Below are 19,370 nucleotides of genomic sequence, written 5' to 3' on the forward strand. Positions count from 1 at the left end.
GTAGCTTTCTTGCTTCTTGCATAAGACTACTGAGAAAGGTTTAATTTCCTCTTCTTAAAAGGACCAGGTGTTGAGATGGGAAACCCCTGACTATATGTGGAGACGTATCTAACTCAGAACAAGCATGTGAGTCGGAGGGGACCATCCCTGTAGGTCACTGCAGATTTAGAGAAAACTAATACAATCTTAAAATGGCAGCAGAACCACAAATATGCTGTAGAAAGCATTCCAGAGAGAAATGACGCAAAAAGACTAGAGGTTTGTATGAAAAGTACTTTTTTTGTATTACTCTGACAATTTCAAACATCGTATAAAATTAAAAAAACAAAAAACAAAAAAACAACCAAGTGCAAGCATTAAAAAGCCAACTCCAAACAATTGTGCAAAACTTAAAAGAAAGCGCTGCTAGGGGAGAAAAAAAAGTGCTAGCTGTATTCAGAGGGCGGAGGCAAGGTTGCTGTGTATAGGGACTCCGGCCCGCGGGATTCCGATTCAACAAGGGTTTCTTTTGAATTGCTTTACAGGATCGAAGCTTTGAGCCAGGATCCCTGCACTAGTTCCTCTTTGAATAGAAGAAACTGTGAGACACTGGTTTGGGGGTGAAAGAGTAAGCTGGGAGGATCCCACACCCTTCACCCCCCACCCCCACCCTGGGCGGCTCTCCCGAGGCTCAGCACCTCCCCTTGAGTCTTGATGATGGAGATTACCTGCTCAGTCCCTTTATTTCATAAATTAAGAACCTGAAGGTTAAAGAGGTGAAGCAGAAAGACCTTAAAATATGGCCATGAGATTCCTCTCTCTGAGTCACTTGTCGGATCCTAGAGTTATTCCCAAGGCTTCTCCCCCTCCTCACTTAAACTGTGAGGGTTTTATGGGAGCCCGTGAATGAACTTTTCAGAGTAGAGGAGACAGATCTGAACATCTGGGAAGGGCCCAGATGTGGGTGGGGGGATGAGGCAGTGGGTGGGAGGGGGGCAGTTGGGTGAGAGGGTGGGGGGATGGGAGGGGTCTCAAACCTTGCTGGCTTTCCTTGTGTGCACCCCTTCTTCCTGCCCACAGCCAGCTCAGCATACCCTCCCTCCGCCCCTTTTGCCCCCTTTCAGGGTCATTCCTGGAGTCCTGCTGAATACTCCCTCTCCCCCAATTTAGTTATTTCCTAGAAAGAACACAGAGATGGGAGGCCTTGGTTGCCTCTGAAAACCACACTGAACACTGTTCCCTGGGAAATGTAGCACAAACCACCTTAGTGCATTAGTGGAAAGGGGGTGGGCGGGTCACACTTGTGACCCGTGTAAACAATCCTGATGCCCAAATTGGCGATTGGCATAGAGAAGGCCATCCAGCCAGGACTAAGAGGGCTGGACAGTTCTCTAGTAGCTCCCTCACAGACACCTGGAGACCACGAGGCATCACGGTAGGCTGTGAAGAGAACCCAGCTCCAGTCAGCGAGCTGCTTTGGAGTCATCTCATGATGTAGCCATCCCCTGCATCAACATCAGAATCTGAGCTGTCTGTTTTTTCAGATGACCCATCTTCAGTCCACAGACCCTGGGAAGAGAGGCTGGGATGGAGCGGCTGTGGCTTGTCCCCACCCGCTATCCGAAGGTCTGACTCTGTCCTGTGGGGACCCTCGTCTAGGAAGAGCGTGTCTTCTGTGAGAGATAACGTCTCTGAGGAGTCGTCATCATGGAGAACTCTCAGAAACACGGAGTTTAAGTTCACATTGAAGATAACGTTGTCCCCAGCCCCATCCATGGAGCTATTGTCCTCCCTGGGGAAGGAGTCCATGAGCACACTCTTTCTCCTCTCATAGGGGCTACTTGGGTCTTCTGAAGGCCCTGCCTCGACCTCTGTGGGGAGTTGTGGTTCAGCTCCAGCCCCGGCCCCAGCTTCCTCAGATTCCTCAGCACCTGAATCTTCTTCATCCAGAGGGTCCTCAGGGTTGGCTGAGAGGTCAGAGGTTTGTGGCAGAGGCTTGCCCATCAGTCCGTGCATGGTGTAGCCAGTGACACTTGCTTTGGGGACTTCTTCATCACTGTCACTGCTGTCCCCATAGTCATAATTCCACACTTTCTTCCTCTTGTTTGTGGGAATGACTTCCAGCCGGTCGATGGTTTCTGAAGGTGGCCACTCGGGGAATATCCAGGTTAAAAAATGACGGAAGTTCTAGAGAAAGAAGAGAGGGAGAGGGGAACATAAGGGAGAGAAAAAAATCTTTCACTTGTATTAGCTCTTCAACAACAACGACCACTTAGTAGTCACTGTGAAGTGATGTGGATACAAGTGACATCCATGTCCATGTGTAATAACATCCATATGTGATAACGCCCATGTGTAATAACATCCACATGTGATAACACCCATGTGTAATAACATCCACATGTAATAACACCCATATGTAGTAACACCACGTGTGATAACACCCATGTGTAATAACATCCACATGTGATAACACCCATGTGTAATAACATCCACATGTGATAACACCCATGTGTAATAACATCCACATGTGATAACACCCATATGTAGTAACATCCACATGTGATAACACCCATATGTAGTAACATCCACATGTGATAACACCCATATGTAGTAACATCCACATGTGATAACACCCATATGTAGTAACATCCACATGTGATAACACCCATATGTAATAACACACGTGTGTAGTAACACCCCTGTGTACTAACACTCATGTGTGATAACACCCATGTGTAATAACATCCATGTATGATAACACTCATACACAGTAATAATATCCATGTATAATACCACCCATGTGTAGTAACACCCATGTATAGTAACACCCATGTGTAGTAACACCCATGTATAGTAATACCCATGTGTAGTAATACCCGTGTGTAATAACATCATCTGTAATAACAAAAGCTGATGGTTGTCTGGCACTTGCTAGATGCTGGGCACTGCTGCATTTCATACAACAACCTCCAAATGCAAGTATGCTAGGGTCCTCCCTTGCATGCCACATCTGTACACCCCTGTACAGCTTTCAGTCACCTTCAGATTGCTTACAGTATTTATTGCGATATAACACACCACATGGCTTAGGGAATACTGCCAAGAAAATGTCCATTTAGATACTCTGTCTGTGGTTGGATGGAGTCTGTGAAAGCAAGCCATTTCCTAAGTCCCTTTGCCTTCAGAAGTACTGCATGAAGCAGGCTTGTTTTACTCTCTGCCTCTGTCCTGTGTGTGTGCATGTGTGTGTGCGTGCATGTATGTGCATGCGTGTATGTGTCTATGTGTGCTGAGGACTAAACTTGACCTCTTGCATGCTAAGCACAGCCCACACCACTGGACTCCATACCTAGCCTCTAGACTTAGTATGCATTTAACTGTGTGGTATGAGGTAGAGCGGGTTTCTGGGCTGCTCCATGGATGGGGTTTTGTTACCCTTTTCACTAAGTTTATTACATCCATTCTTTAAATTAGGAAAATAATTTGCTGTTTCTGTAATTGTACGAATATCAGGACTGTTGAAAATGATATTCTATTCCTACAAATATAAAAACCAGGAAAATAACCCATGCAACTAGTAATCTGGACTAACCATGGTGAGTACTGGTTCTTTGGAAGGTGGCAAGAGAGGATTCTGGGAGAGCTGGCTGTATTTTCTTCCTTGGTCTAGGCATATGTTAAATGGTTGTTTGGGGTTGGGCAAAATTCAGTGAGCGTTCCATAGGTGGTTTGTTTACTTTATTCCCGAGGCTGGAAATAGCATTTCCCTGATTTTGTAATTAAACATGGCAATTTAAGCATGCATGATCTTGCCAACTCTTTTTTAAAAATCTGAGATGGACTCGTTGTATAGTCTTGGCTGGCCCGGCACTCACTCCGCAGAACAGATCGCTGAAACTAAAATTTAGCTCCAGAGTAATGTGAGCTTAGTGATATTATTTATAAATTATGATTGTCTGCCCAGATCTTCAAACAGAGCCCTGTGGCAGCCTTGTTCCACACACCAAGCCATTTGGTAGAGAGTCAACAGGTATTTGTCAGATGCGAAACAGTAACCACTTAAACGTTATTAGCAAGTTCAAGTTGCTTAGCTCAATTCCCCAAAGTGGTCGACAAATGCATCTACAAGCACACTAGGCATAGAGTCTCATATTTTCCTACTTCTGGAGGATTTTCTTAAACGGAGAGTGACAATTTTTAACAGAGAATTAGTAGACAGACCCCCAAGTGACACTACAACAAAGTGACTAAAATCTACGGCTGTGGAGGGGCAGTGATTACACAGCTGCTGTGAGAACAGAGTAGGGCAGGTGAGCTGCAACAGGAGAAAGCCAGGTATTTCTATTTGAAACGTTGTTACAAACGCAACGTGGGGGTGGGGCAGTGGGAGAGAAACAAAATGACAAGCGGTTGGGGAAGGCGGCTGAGTCAACACACGGGTGGCATAGAAAGCTGTAGGATCAATAGTCTGTAAGGGCTCCTCGCTCTAAGTAGAAGCCCAGAAGAAAGATGAGCAAATGTTTCCTCATGACTAAGGAGTCACAGGGGAGAACGACTGTGATCCGCCAACATGTACGGGGCAGGGAAGAAAACATGGTCAGCTCGGTCTGACATAAGACAAACCTACGGTGTGTAAAACGAATAGATGACCTGCATAAAAACGTACTAATGCATAAAAACATGTAGTGCTCCTAATTGGAATGAGAGAAAGAGAGAAGAGAATTGTTCCGAATGCCTATAACTAGGAAAAAATAGTGTCTGGATAATAATGTGATTGCTTGAGTGTTAAACATGATAGGCGGTGGGCTGAGAAGGCTCTGCCAGGAAGGTGCCTGCAGTACCAGTGTAACAACCTGCGTTCTGATTCCCATGGATCCAGTAGCCTAAATCTGCAATCCCAGCCTGGATGGGATGGGATAGAGAGATGCATGTGGAGCCCTGAATCTCATTGGTCAGCCAGCCTGGCTGAACTCATGGCTTCCAGGTTCAGTAAGAGACCTAGTCTAAAAAGATAAAGGGGGGCCAAACCCACCCTTAAGGCTCAGAGAACATTGTAGAAGAGAATAGAAAGACTGCAAGAGCCAGAGGTTCAGGGCGTCTGTGGTGGGATTGTGTCTCCTAGGAATGTCACATGTTCACATCTGTAAGGTCTCACCAACATCAGTGCCTAAACATGAACCAGGCATAGACAACAAGGGCTATACAAACGTGGACTGGGGTCTGGGAAAGCCGGGTGGCCTCAACCCTACACAGAGAGCCACAGGCAACTAAGGAATGCTGCGAGTCGCCTTGGGAAGATCAGCCTTCCCCAGGGAGGTGCACACGGGCTGGTTATCCAATACCAAATGGTCAGCCCCGACGGCAGGAATAAGAGTAAAGCAGTAAAGATGGAATAGGTTGTACTTATTCATTTAGGAATATATATGCATGCAATAATTACTGAGAAAAGGGCCACGTGTTTGAAAGGAAGTGAGGGGCATCTGTGGGAGGGAGGGAAGGGAAGGCGGAAATGATGTCATTACATTATAATCTTGAAAAGTAAAAAGTAAATTTTTTTAAAGCAACCATTAGCTTATTTTTGAGAAAGTGTATGCAGTTGAATAGTAAAGTATCAAATAATTTTAATAAAAATAAAACATGTTTTACTCATGGTTAAAAAAAAAAAACAAGCAAATGATAGAGCAGAAAGGGGCTAGCGAGATCGCTTAGTGGGTAAAAGTGATTGACCTAAGACTGCCCACCTGGGCCCACCCCAGACCCACGGCACAGCGAGCTTTCCTTAATGCTGCCCTGATGCCATGGGGTACTCCCTCCCCAATCACAAAGAAATACGAGCAGTTAAGTTTTGTTTTGTTTTAAGAAAGAGGAAGCACATGACGTGATGCAGGGTTGGTAGTGGGGGCGGGGCAGGGCAGGGAGGGGTATGGGAGGAATGTGGATCCAGGAAAGAACATGATAAAAGATACTGTATGAAACTGTCAAAGACTGAATTTAAAAAAAATAAATAAATAAAAATTAGCTGGAGAGTTACAGGGAAAGACACCATGAGGCTTCCACATAATGAACGCATGAACAAATACCTGAGAGAGAGAGAGAGAGACAGAGAGAGAGAGAGAGAGAGAGTAGGCAGACACACAGAAACTATAAAATGCCAAATACATTTGAGACTTGCAGGGACAACAGAGAATCTAGGATGACCAGATTGACTGATGCTGTTGGGAAAATGAGATTCTTTCCTGAAAACATATTATGTCTGTAACAAAAAAATATTAAGTTAAAATAAAAAATAAAGACAGAAAAACTACATACCAAAACATTGGGCAAAGTGTCTTTTAAGCATATATAACCAATCCGTTTCAGCATTATGATGGTGATCACGAAAACCATCACTATCAAGCACACAGTAACTATTCCTACGTTGGCAGATTCTGATAATCCTGTTAATGAAAAGATAAATGACTTTATTTAAGAGAAATGCACGGTCATGGGTGGGGTACACTCACATTGGTCTTGTGACAGAAGTCGATACAGGGGGAGCAACAGTTTAGAAGAAAAAAATCGCTAAATACTAAAGAATGGAAGCTAATCAAAGTGCATCTATTTTATATAAAGTATATTTAGATTTTCAAAGTTAAGAAAAACAGTTTATGTTCTATAGGTGCAATAGAGTAGTTGCTGTCTGTCTGTGGCTCTTTAAAATTTCAATGATCAAATCGAGACAGAAGCAGAAACACCCCACTAGTGACAGCACGAATGCCTGCGGATACTCGTCGCCCAGGCGGGAACCTCAGGAGCCAGAGAACCGGGCTGGAAAACCCACTGGGCCATTCTGAGGCCCGGCCTTCCCAAACGCAGCTCTTGCCTGTGAAGAACTTCCCTTAGCCTCTTGCCCAGTTTCCTTTCCAAAGAGTTCTACCTCCGCAGTGAAAGTAGCTGTTTCTCGTAGGGACAATTGGGCTGAGAAGAAATGAGTCGCCTCTGTGAGTATGAATCCCATATCCAGTGCTTCTGGGACAGTTGTTATTGTTGTGGTTGTTGTTTCTTTCTCTTTTTAAGAAGGAGAAAGAACATGGCACAGAATACAGAGGGCAGAAGGACTAAAATGGGCGGCGTGCTTGATGTCTTTTGAAAGGGGAAGGAATACATAATTAGCTCAGTGAGGACCCAAGGATGGGTGGCTGGCACTGGGTGGCTGGCACTGGTTTCGGAAGCCAGTCTCACACCCCTGAGGAACGCATGCCGGAGGCTCCTCCTGCCTGTGAGAGGTCTGGGAGCAGGCCTGGACTCGGGCACAGCTTTCAGACGCACTAAATCTTTACACACTTCCTAAGAAGAGAAAGGTAAACCCAAGTAAGCCTGGGTGAAGCATTGGTGCGACACGGGATCCTGACTCACGCATGACTCATGGGCCTGCCCGTCTTTCTAGAGTCTACCCAGAGCAGCTCGGGGAAACCGACAGACACGCTACAGAGCACATTATGCTAATTGCAGTCAGTTTGCTACAGTGGGGCTTCTCAGATGGCAATTCTGTCATCCGTCCCGGAGACTTTATGACTTGAAGAAGTCGTGAAACTTAACATACAATCTCTCTTGGGTTCACTGTAGATCGCCTTCCTAAAGAACTCTCCTAAAAGAGGGGTTAGATCATCTCGTATTGGGAAAGGCAGACCAGCTTTGTATCTTCCCTGCGGTCAGTCCGTCCGGATGAGAAGCACTTGGATGACGGAAGTGCCAGCAGGGGTCACCTGAACCCTTCACTTTGTGGAACACCCATGCTCCTCTTAGATCCTAAGTTAGATCTGCGCAAGTGCCCCCAGCGTCCCCACCCCTCCACCTGCCTTTTAAGGTCACCTATGTCATCGAGCATCTTCCAGCCTCTCTGACCTTAATTAGAACCAGTCCTTCTTTGCTCATTTCATTCATGAAAACCACTCCAGGTCAATGCTGCCCCAGGCCCTTGGTTAGTGCTGGCTGAGCCCAGCATAAGGAATCCTCTCCCTGCTTTGTGTGCAGCACTCATTGCTTTGCTCCTCTGATGGCCTTGCCTACAGAAGCAAGGTTGCAAACCCCAGCTCAACCCAGACTGGCTTACAGCTCCGAGGTTTAGATGTCCAAAATGAGCTTCGCTGGAATGCAGCCCAGGGTGACACCAGAGATCCATTTCTATGCCATTTCTGCTTTGGAGATCCCCCTCCATGATGCTTAGAGTCAGCTGCTTAGCAACTCTCCATTTCTTGGGGTCTGAGCACTGCTTCCAAGGTCACTTTCCTCTGTCGCCTTTCCTCCTATGGTTCTCTGTGCTCCCAGGAGGTTTACATGGGTGGGCCTGGATAATCTCTGGCCACAGGAGGTAGCATGCTGACATATCTAGGGTCCTTATTCTGTCCACCGCACCTCTCCTGGGAGGTGCCCCTCCTCCTGATCCTGCTGCAGGTGTCCCTCCACTACATCCCCTTTCCTGTCAGAGAGCTGTGGGTGCTTTGGTGAATATTCTAAGTGTGAGTTGCTTCTTCAGGACTTGACCTTGGCCAAGGCAAAGTTCCTCCCACCGGAAGAGCACATCACCCAGGCTATTAACGACGTCAGCTACTGAGAAGCCCTCAGATGAACAGACTCCCCACGGGGCTCACTAGGTTCACTAAGAGCCAATGGACGCATTTGGGGATTAACTAGGGGACGCTGTCTCGCATTCTCTCTGTGGCCATCCACCAAGCTGCATGCGCATGACCTTTGCTTTTACTGGTTAAGGGCAGTTCAGATGGCAGCTGAAGAGTAATAGGAAAAGTCCTAGTGAGATACCTTCATCTGTTTGACTTCCGAGTGCCTGACCAGAAAAAACACAACCATTTAGAAAGCTGGAGTTCCCTGCCCCTAACTGTCCCCGTTAATGACAGAAGAAGGGGGGACAACGACGTGTAAAGGGACCTGTTAACACTAGATAACGGTGGGACGAACTTATAGTATGCCATGGCAAAGACCACGCCTTAACCGGTGGGGCATGGGGGTGGGGGTAGGTCAGCCTCCATAGAATGGCCAGCACTTGGTCAGCTCCTCTGGGTCACAGTAAACCTTCCTCTGTGCTCTTATTAACTTGAATTTACTTTTCATTACATTTATTCTTGTGTGCTGTGCCGCAGTATGCACAGGGAGGTTACGAGACCGCAGTATGGATTCCAGTCTCCTCTCCCGCCATGTGCGCTCCGGGGACCAGGCTTAGCAGCAAGCATCTTTACGAGCCATCTCATCAGCCCTTGAATTATTATTGCTTGTGATGGTGTTATCTGTATATAAGATCAGGATGTTTACACACATATATGTAATGGTCCCCCTCCCTCCTATTCCAGGTTCTAGGCATAGGGCTTAAATTTCATGAAATTCCCTGAGTGACAGCACAGGGAATTTTTGCCGTTTATAACCAGCGCCATTCGGACTCTGCTATGGTTGGAATATGTCTCCTGCAGTTAGTGTCCTCTGAGACGGTTCTGGGAGGTGGGCTGTTTAGGCTGGAGGTGCTGCCCTCATGCATGGAGTAGTAACGCTGTCATTACTGGGAATGGGTGAGATACTTTGAATATGACATTGGCATAAAACAGCTTGTCACCTCCCCTCCATGACCTGTGGCATCTCCTACAATGGTACAGCCAGGAAGTCTTCCCATTTTGGTCCCAGCCTCCAATACTAGGAGAAATAAATATCTCTTTATACAGTCACTCACTTGGGGTATCCCCTATAGTAGCAGAAACGGGACTGAGACTGAGCTAGCCACTGTATCTGAGTTTCTGCCAATGAAGTGGGCCCTGGGGAATAGCAGGGCAGCCTTAAGCTGAGGGCTGATCTGTAGAGAACGGAGCTGCTATGATCAGGGAGGCAGTTCCTTCTAGTCCTGCCCTCCTGACCTTAAGAGATCAAGCCTCAGGCTGTGGCCAATGACTTGGTTCGTCCCAGTGGCCGTGGGGACTTATTGCACTTCCTGTCTAGTGAACACACTGAGGTTCTTGGGAGGATGATACAGGCTAACTCCATGGATGATGCTCAGGCCCTTCTGCCCCTTGTCCCATCTACTTCTTCACCTTATCGAAATAGTCTCCTAATTCTATGCTCTCTGGAGTTCTGTGAAGCACTTCACTAAATGACTGGACCTGGGAGAAATTTGGGGTAGGTTTTGATTTTGTAGCCAAGGTGGACAGGAGTCCACCTGGTCTGAAGATGGTGAACTTGTAGCTAGCATCTGAAATAGAGGATGTCTTTTGGAAACAGACCCTTATCCTGCCAAGTCTGCTCTGATTTTGAGTCAGAAATGACCTGAAGTATTCGCTACTTGGAGGTAAGAGCTCTGGTGTCAGACATGCCAACACTGATTTGATTGGGGCGTGTGTTAACAGTTTTGTAAGAGCTATACCCTACAGAAACTGAAACACAAGTTAAGCTAAGGCTGGCCTTTGGCCTTTACTATCTGTGTATCTTTGGGGTTTGAGGAACACTAGGCCGTGAGGACACACTGCTGTCGGGGTACCCTTAGTGCCAGGCCCTATGTAGTATAGCTTGCTGCCTCCCACAATAGCTAAGTCGTTTGCAAGGTGACCGTGGTAACACTGTGTCTGACTGCCCAGCAGAAGAAATGTACGGTGACAGGATTGGCTTTGGCTCACCATTTCAGAGAGTGTCCATCCTGGCAGGAGAGGAGGGATGGAGGAGCTCACTGAGATGGCTGGGGTGTCTGGAGCTGCCCAAGTGGTGGAGGAGGGAGCAGAGGGCACACCGGACAGCAGGAACCAGGGGTGGCTGTGACCTTCAAAGGCTAGCCCTGTTCCCGGTGACCTACTTCACTCCAGCGGTTCCAGAAAGACCCATACTGGTGCCATTAGGGACCATCAAGAGCTCAAATGAAGAGCCCATCTGCGGAGGATATTTATAATTTGAATCATCTCTTCATTTCCTTGCCAATCCAAACTTAATTTTACTGTGATGAATGATGATGCTTAGGGGCTGTCTTTGGGGCTGAGGACTTTCGAGCGCCATCTTAGAGGAGGGGTCTCCAAGCTTCTCTTTCAGTGAGACTGATGAAGAGCCAGTGACTGAGAAACGGGAGGGCGCCTCCGCTCAACTGATCTCTCTTTCTTTCTCCAGGCAGGGCCTCACCATGTAACCCACGCTGGGTTGAAACTCACTACACAGCCTCAGACTTATGATGCTCCTGCCTCTCCTCCCGAGGGGCAGAGCGCAGGCGTGCATCACCACACCCCAGGGTCCCTTGTCCTGGCCAAAGGGTTTCTCAGATAAAGAAAGGGTGGGGTCACAGCATTGCTGTCCTCGTGTCTCTGTAACAGGAAGGCTTTCTGATGTCACCAGTGGCCATTTCCTCTCTGTGGACAAGGTCCCCTTCTGATACATGCAGAACAAATGCTCTTAGGACTCACACCCATGCCGTTTCCATACTTTTCCCTCTCCAGCTTGTAATGCTTTTCAAGCAACTTCTGATCTTCTAGCACTTGGCACAGGCAACAGTCAAAGGGCGCACAGTGCTGATTTTCACCCAGATTCCCTTAAGTGGAAGTGCTACAGGGGTCTGATCTTCTAAGGCAGATATTTGATTATTCTTACGTCAGGGACAAGACATTATAGACGAACCCATAGGACAGCTCAGTTATGTGCATTTATTGGAAAAAGTACATTCAGTACACTAGAACTTGAGATTTTTTTTCCTTTCAGCAAGTTTTCATCAAAACAATAGTGCAAATTTTAAAAGCCTAACCATACCTGATTCCTGGCCAGGCTGAAGGACGGTGCATTTTAAGGGAGATTTTATTGTGGAGGCATCATCAAAATAAACAGATACACAATAGTTTGTCTTTGGAAGTAAGTCTTTAAGGACATATGTGAAGTTCCCAGTGACATTATTCATTTTGGACTTGTGCTGTAAAAAAACAAAAACAAAAACAAAAAAACCACACACACACACACACACACACACACATATAAACACACAGATCAGTTAAGGCTTTGGTGAGGACTTTAGCCCTAAAGGTTCTATTTTCAAACCTTAAGCAAGTTTAAACATATAACAGGCTTAGCAAGGTTTATATCACTAGAAGCAAGCAATTTATCGACAAATCTCATGTTCCTACATATATACACATACTTTATAACCATGACATCTGGCCAATCAGATCCATTTTATGACTGAGAAGCAAGAGTCCAAAAGGGGAGTGAAGGTTTCCATGGCATCATTACCACAATGTTATCATCTTTCCGTAGCTGATAAGATGATTGGGGTGAGTTTGGGTCATCAGAGTGTAGCCCATGAATGAACCCCGGTGGCTCACAGAGAAAAATACATCCGAGCACATGCGTGCATACTCCCTGTTCTCTTCATATCAGTCTTTTCTGCCTCAGGGCTTAGTCAGTGGGAGGGCCATCTGCTGATGCCATCTCTCAGCCTCAACTCCAGAAGCCAGAGTCAAAATAACCCTCCTTCTTGATAAAGTGTGTAGCCACAGGTATTTCCTTACAGTCATAGTAAACAGACTAAGACATTCTTCTTTCTGCATCTGTGCAACATCCTCCACCCTATCTCTGTTCCCAGGCAAGGGCATCTTTCTCTATGTGCTCAAAATCCCACCAAGTCTCTAGGACACTCACCCGCTCTTCCACTAACTCTTGCCTTCCCTGGGACATTCCACATGCATGTAGACATGCTTAACATTTCTCCCCTCTTAGAAAGTCCCTCCTTCAGGCCCATCTTCTAGAGCTGCTGCTGCAGCTATATAAGAAAGACACTGGAGAGTGAGCCCTTCAATGCTTTCCTTGAGTCCGTCCAACCAGGCTTTGCCCAGGACTCACCAAAGGCACTCTTATTAAGAGACTCCAGACATGGGAGCTGAGATGCCCGCCATTGTCTCCTTCCCAACGCCACACTAGTGTCTCGCATTTAACACATCCTAGCCAAATTCACTCAGAGTCCTCATTATCTCAGTTAATGGCAACTGTAAGGTGCTATGTCCATAAGGTTTCTCTATCACATGGGAGAGTCCACATATGAAACACATGCAGCACTGGAAGGTCACAGCTCCAACAACTGGTCCAGGCCACCCCAGCTTGCTGCCTGGGTCACACCAATGGCCTCTTTTAGTTTATGATTTGACTTAAAGATCAATTTTCATTAAAAAAAAAAGATGCCTCTGCCTACAGTTTTCATCCTACAGTGTTGTTGTTATCCTAATAAACACACTGTCAGTCTAAAATGCCGTGATTCATACTTTGAACATAAAGAAGCACAGATGAAATACAACAGCAGATGAGACAACTCCTCCCCCTTTCTTCCCCTCTGTGTCTGCCTGTCTCTTTTCCCTCACTCTTCTCTCTCTCTGTCTCTCTTTCTTCTCTCTTCCTCCTCTCTCTGTATCTCTCTTCTCTCTGTGTATCTCTGTATCTCTCTCTCCCCTCTCTTTCTTTGTCTCTGTATCTCTCTGTCTCCCTCCCTCCCTTCCCTCCCTCCCTCCCTCCCTCTTCTGCAATGTTGGGTGCTGAACATTGTAGCAAGCACTCTACCACTGAGCTATGCCCTCTATGTAGCCCTTCCCTGGCCTTACACAGTTCTTGAAGGAAGTGAAATGTATTCACTGCCAACTACATATTGTTTCCATCTGAGCATGAGGGACCACTTACAATTATCTTAATGCTGTCTTCTATCTGTTCTTTGATGACAAAGGGTGTAGACCTCAGCTTTTCCTGGATTATCTTGGAAGTGACAGGTGGAAATTTCATCGTCACGTTTATGTGGTCTGTAAAGCCAACGATCTCAAATTCTGGCGGCTCAAGAGGAACTGTGGAAAACAGACACTCTTCATAAGAAAGAGAACTGAGTAACAGTTGTTCCTTATTTCAGTATGTACATTATATCCTGTTGTCAGAGACAGTGTAATTTCTTTTAAAGAAAGGCTAATTTTGCCTGAAGGGGCTTCTAATTCTAACTGTATAACATTGTTTGGCTTACGGTTGGAAAATAGAGAATGATTGGCTTCATTAGCATTCCTGTGGCACATGGTACACTGACTAGAGATGGATGTCAACAGCCTTCCCAATTCTCACGCTGTATTATAGATACAAAATTTAACATTACTTACTTTCATAATTCAACATGAATATATAATAGTAAGAAACAACTATAGAAAATACAGGCAGGGCATTTTCTTTGAGTTTAATCAACTTTTCTATGCTAATGTATATAAATATATATGTATTCATACATATTAATTGGGGTATGTAAATATTATATATGCACATGCGTGTTCATGTCCTTCTAAATCACAATGTTTCTTATAATTTCATTTAACTACTTTAAAAAATGAAACAAAACAAAACAGGTTTTCCCTATACAGCCTAGGCTGGCCTTTAACTCACAGTCTTCTACCTCTATTTCTTTATTACTGGGATTAGAAGTATGTGCCACCATGGCTGACTCACTTAACTATATGACATAGACATGTTAATACACATTTATTTACCCTGAGGGTTAGAAAACCATGTCTCATGGGTTAGATTTTGGCACAACCTACAATCTCACTTTTCTTCTTTCTTCTTTTGGATGATTTTGCTTTTTTTTTTTTTTTAAAAAAAATAAAAAGATAAATCTCAAAGTAAAACACAAAGAACAACACAGGACAGAGACTGGACGTGGCCCTCAAAGTCTAAAGTGTTTCTTCTTTGGCCTTCATGGAGTTTTACTGACTCCCAATTCACTGCATAACTTTCTATGCTGAATTTAAACCCTGTGTTCTTGTGACCCAACTATTTTGAACAGATTATTTTTAATATTTCTGAACAGATTCTATGTGTCATTCAGTGTTTCTGGAACTCAATTTCTGTATTTGTTCTTAGTCACTTCTTTCTCCTTTAAAAAAAGTGTTTTAAGAAAATTTAAATTATGTGCATCTGTTCATATGTGTGTGGGGGGAATAGGCACAAGTAGGTGCAGTTTCCTGCAGCGGCCAGAAGAGGGCAGCAGGTCCCTGTGTCTGGTGTTACAGGTGGTTGTGAGCTGCCCATTTGGATGCTGGGACCCAAACTCAGACTCTCCGGGGAACACTGTGTATTCTTAACTGCAGAGCCGTCTCTCCAGTCCTCTTGGCCATTTCTTCATAACAAGTTATTAGAGAGGAATTTTGAGTCACATGCAAAAGGTTTTAAATTTTATTCTCTCTCTATTTGATAGAATACCTCTATTTAAGGTATACAGTTAAATTTTTTTTACATTACATTTAATTTGACTTTTACATTTTTAATTTATTTTGTTTTGTGTGTGAGTATGCATATGCGTGTGGGCCACTATGTCACAGCACATGTGTGAAGGTCAGGGGATAACTCGTGGGGAATCAGTTTTCTCTCTACCTTGTGGGTTCCAGGGACTGAATTCAGGTCACCAGGCTTGGTGGCAAGTGCCTTTACCCACTGAGCCATCTTGCTGGCTTATGTTATCTTAAAACAAAACAAACTGAAACAAAACATGTTGTTGGATCCGTTCAGAAGAACTGTGTCAAAGCAGGATGTCGGTAGGGTTTTCCCTAACCTTGGAGGGTTTGTTTGTTTGTTTGTTTGTTTGGAATAGCATCTTGCTACATAGTCTTGGACGGCTTCCTACTTTCTATGTCCTCAAACCTCCTGTGTCAGGCTCATGGGTGCTGAGATTATAAGTGTGCACCACCACATCTGGTGGTCTTAGGTTTTAATATCTTTTTCATATTTAGGATTTGCATCATGAAAAATACTTATTACTTTAATATATATATCGAAGCTATGCTTCGATTTTCTTTTTCTATGAGTGCAATGCACAGATGTGAATGTTGATTCAAAGCCTGCACACCCCTGGGACGACGACCTCACAAGACTGATTCATCATCTGGTGATGGCTCAGCCAACGGTTATCATGTTCCCAAGCATGTATGAATGCACACACCTGCTGTTCCGTGACAGTGTGCTGAAACCCCCAAAAAAATGCTACCGTGGAAACCAGTTTTAAGTTTAGACACTGAAGTCCCAGTGGAGATGGAGCCACTAGCATAAGTGCTCAGGAAATGGCCTTCAGACACGGGAGGAGAGAGGGTCACCCTGTCCCTAGGTTCCGCAAGCCCTGTGAGCTGAGTGCCCTCGGTGTTCACATTATAGCCTTCTTGGCTTACAGTCTCAGATGGTGGGCAGGAAGATACTGGCCTAAAGAGATGTGACAGTGTAGAAAGAACCATGCAAAGCCTCCTTCTGCTTCCTGCCAGGCTGTAAAGTGAACAGGAAGACAGAGATAATTATCGCAGAAAACCTGCCTTATACATACATGTACCTACAAAAACCTGAGAAGTCCAGGCTATGGACCCATTTTCTAGATCAGAAAGCTGAGGCTCGGAGCAACCAAACGGCCACACGAGGTAAGGCCAGGACAGCCCAGCTCTCCAGCCAAACACCTTCCTCTTTGACAGCAAACCATGGACGAGCTGAGAGACACAGGGCCCCACTCACCATTCGCAGGCACAATGTATTCTGAACAGACGCAAACTGTCGGGTCCTCTCTGTGCACCACGACCAGGGCGAAATAGTTCTCCAAGCCGTCCAACAGCTCATCTGTCACATCACACGATGACTCCATGATGTCTGAACAGTTCTTAACCTTCACCAGGTTTTCATTTTTGCTTTGGAGGAGAAAAGATTGAAGGAGGAAAGGTGAACGCGCGTGTCTCGAGGATCCGTTTCCTGGGCCCGTGCCTCATTTCTTTCATGATGGCTAAAAGAAATGGTTCGCAGGCTTTGCCCAGACAGCCCACAGTCATTTCGTTCTAAAACTTTGCATACCATCCCCTCCCCCACCATTTCTAATCACCTCTGGATTTTTTCCCCTTAATGGTTCATCCCCAACTTCAACATTATACTTTTATTGTTTAATGGATGGAATCTACTGCATGCATGTTTGCATGCATGCATGCATGAATGAATGAATGAACGAGTGAATAAATGAACAAACCCTGGGTTTGGGCTTTCCTGGCCTAGGCCTCAGACCTCCCTCTCTAGGATAATTAGCAGTGCTTTTTTTGAGATGTGTCTCTGGCTGAAGGTCCTACAGTCTGACATCTTAAGTCAGAACAGTGTTCATTTAGGGACAACAGGGACATCTGAGTCTTTAAGCTCAGGGAAGTAATGGAGTTTGCTGTTTAGTTCCAACTGTCAACAGGAGATGGAAGAGAATCTAGGGTGGAAGAATTCTCTAGATGGAGTTCGCCTGTGGGCATGTCTGCAGGTGACTATCTCCATGGTTAACTGAGGTTCCTGGAAGGCTCACCCTGAGGGTGGCTGGCAGCATTCCACAGGTTGGGCCTTGGACTGTATGAGAATGAAGCCAGTTGGGTGATTTGCAAGGAAGGAGCCAGGCGTGTATCCTGTCTCTGCTCGGGACTGAAGCAATACCTGAAATTCCGGCCTTGAATTCCCTCAACAATGAATTGTGACCTGGAACCATAATCCAAATAAACCACCCAAATTCCTTTTGGCCGGGGGTATTTTATCACAACAGAAAGGAAATCAGAACGGCTAAGTTAAGGGTGTGTGTGATCATCAAGCAGAGGAATAGAAAGATTTGGCAGGAGAGAGGGAAAGTCACAAGACACACTTGCTCTCTCCTGGCCGGTATAACAGTTGGAGGGACAATATACAATGGACAAGCCCCTTTCCGGCCAGGGCTACAGCGTGTGCTTTATAACCACGCTCTCTGCAAAGAGCTACTGAGCAAAGCAATGACTTAGGAAAGCAGTGTTGTTTGTGGGCAGGGGAGGGCCCAGGGGTCTCCGCCAACTCCATCCTTATCCCCGTAGCCATGTTTAGGCAAAGACAAAAACTCTGGGCTAAATATTAAGCTGGTCAGTGATCTAATGGCTTTGGACCCAAGTTTGCCAAGCAGGGCTTTCTGGAGTATAACGTTTCTCCACGAGTAAAGAAATAGGGACGTAAACCATCAATATGGTCAAGAGACCTTAATCCTGATGGAAACCGGGACTTTTAAACTCTAGAGTGACCGAGGAGGAGTCACAGAGTCACTGTGCAAACTGCAAAACTGCCAGGATTTGGCTTACAAACACAAGCTTTGCTCCTGCCCCAATAGCTTTGGGCTACAGAAGAATTTAAATTAAGAAAGGATAGATGTTTTGATTCTGTTTGGCCTTTTTATGAATTAGAAAAAACAAAAACAAAAACAAAAAACCAAGACAGGGAGCTGGAAAGATGGCCGGCCAGCTAACCTAGCAAAAGTCTCAAGCCCAGTGAGAGAGACTATGTCAAAAAATAAGGCAGAGAGTGGTTGAGGAACACTCAGTGTCAGCCTCTGGCCTTTGCGCATATGCACGTGCACACACACACACACACACACACACGTCCCCAAAACATATAAATTAACCTAAAAAGTTCTGGGATCAGAAATATGTCTATTGAGGGGAGAAATCATGTAATAGGAAGAAAAGTAACATAGTAAGAGAAAGAGAAAAAAAGGCCGTGCCAACTGACCTCATGATCGTGTACCAGAGTGTGTAGTTAGCTGGTGGGCTGGGCTTGTTTTCTAACTCCCAGGATAAAATCAGCCGAAAATGGTGTATTGACAGCTTTATAGTACAAGGTTCATCTGGGTACCCTAGAAAGAACAGGAAGCAAAAAGAAGAAATGATGAGATTCCTAACTCAGGACTGCTCTCCCCTCAGGAGCTCAGGCGCACACGTCTCACAGGCGCACACGTCTCACAGGCACACATGTCTGGCACCCAAGCCCCTGTGGAAGCATTCTGGCTTCCTGAAGGTGCAGGAAGTCCACTGGAAATGGGAAGTGAAGCAATTCAGTTGATTAGTGACAACTTATAGTCAGGGCAGGAAATTAGGCACCCTGTAAACACTGGACAAAGGGCTTCTCCAATTATCGCTGACTATTATAGTGCATGGAACCAAAATAATTAAGCTCGCTCTGGACCAGGGGTACACTTCCACACTCTTGTTCCTTCCTCTTCTCTCGACTGGCCAGTAAACTGCTGTGCTACCCACCCCCTCTCCCTCTGTGTCTCTGCCTCCCCCACGCTCTCCCCTTTTCTCTCTCCTCCCTCCCTCCCGAGGTCTCTCCCCACTCTCCTTCCCTCCCTGTCCCCCGCCCCTCTCCTTCCCACCCTCAGTCTCAAATCCCCACTGCATTTTTATTCCCCCTGGTCACACAAAAGAGAACAACTTTCAGTTAAAGAAATTTACTTTCCTTTACCTGAAACCAATATGTAGAAGATCAGAAATTAAAGAGAAATCAGTCTGGACTGTGTGCTTTTCTCAGTCTTTTCTTAGTGAGATTAAAAGCTTCAGTACGCCTTTAAGAGCTCCTCCTAATGA

At 45.5% G+C, this 19,370-nt stretch overlaps 1 protein-coding gene across 3 annotated transcripts in view; it reads right to left on the reverse strand.

The window, feature by feature from the left end:
* Positions 1–259: 259 nt before the first annotated feature.
* The window catches only part of Ifnar2 (interferon alpha and beta receptor subunit 2), a 30,404-nt gene continuing 11,293 nt past the window's right edge, over positions 260–19,370 (reverse strand). Inside the window, exons 4-9 of one of the 3 annotated variants that reach the window (XM_052158990.1) lie at positions 18,517–18,640; positions 16,489–16,658; positions 13,648–13,805; positions 11,740–11,896; positions 6,292–6,419; positions 260–2,166 (exon numbers count right to left, since the gene is read on the reverse strand). In XM_052158990.1, coding sequence (XP_052014950.1) covers positions 1,462–2,166; positions 6,292–6,419; positions 11,740–11,896; positions 13,648–13,805; positions 16,489–16,658; positions 18,517–18,640 — 1,442 coding nt within the window. In that variant the 3' untranslated portion in view covers positions 260–1,461. The remainder of the gene's footprint in view (positions 2,167–6,291; positions 6,420–11,739; positions 11,897–13,647; positions 13,806–16,488; positions 16,659–18,516; positions 18,641–19,370) is intronic. The other 2 variants (XM_052158992.1, XM_052158991.1) reach the window with 2 other exon arrangements.

The sequence above is a fragment of the Apodemus sylvaticus genome, chromosome 15 (genome assembly GCF_947179515.1).
Source record: "Apodemus sylvaticus chromosome 15, mApoSyl1.1, whole genome shotgun sequence".
NCBI lineage: Eukaryota > Metazoa > Chordata > Mammalia > Rodentia > Muridae > Apodemus > Apodemus sylvaticus.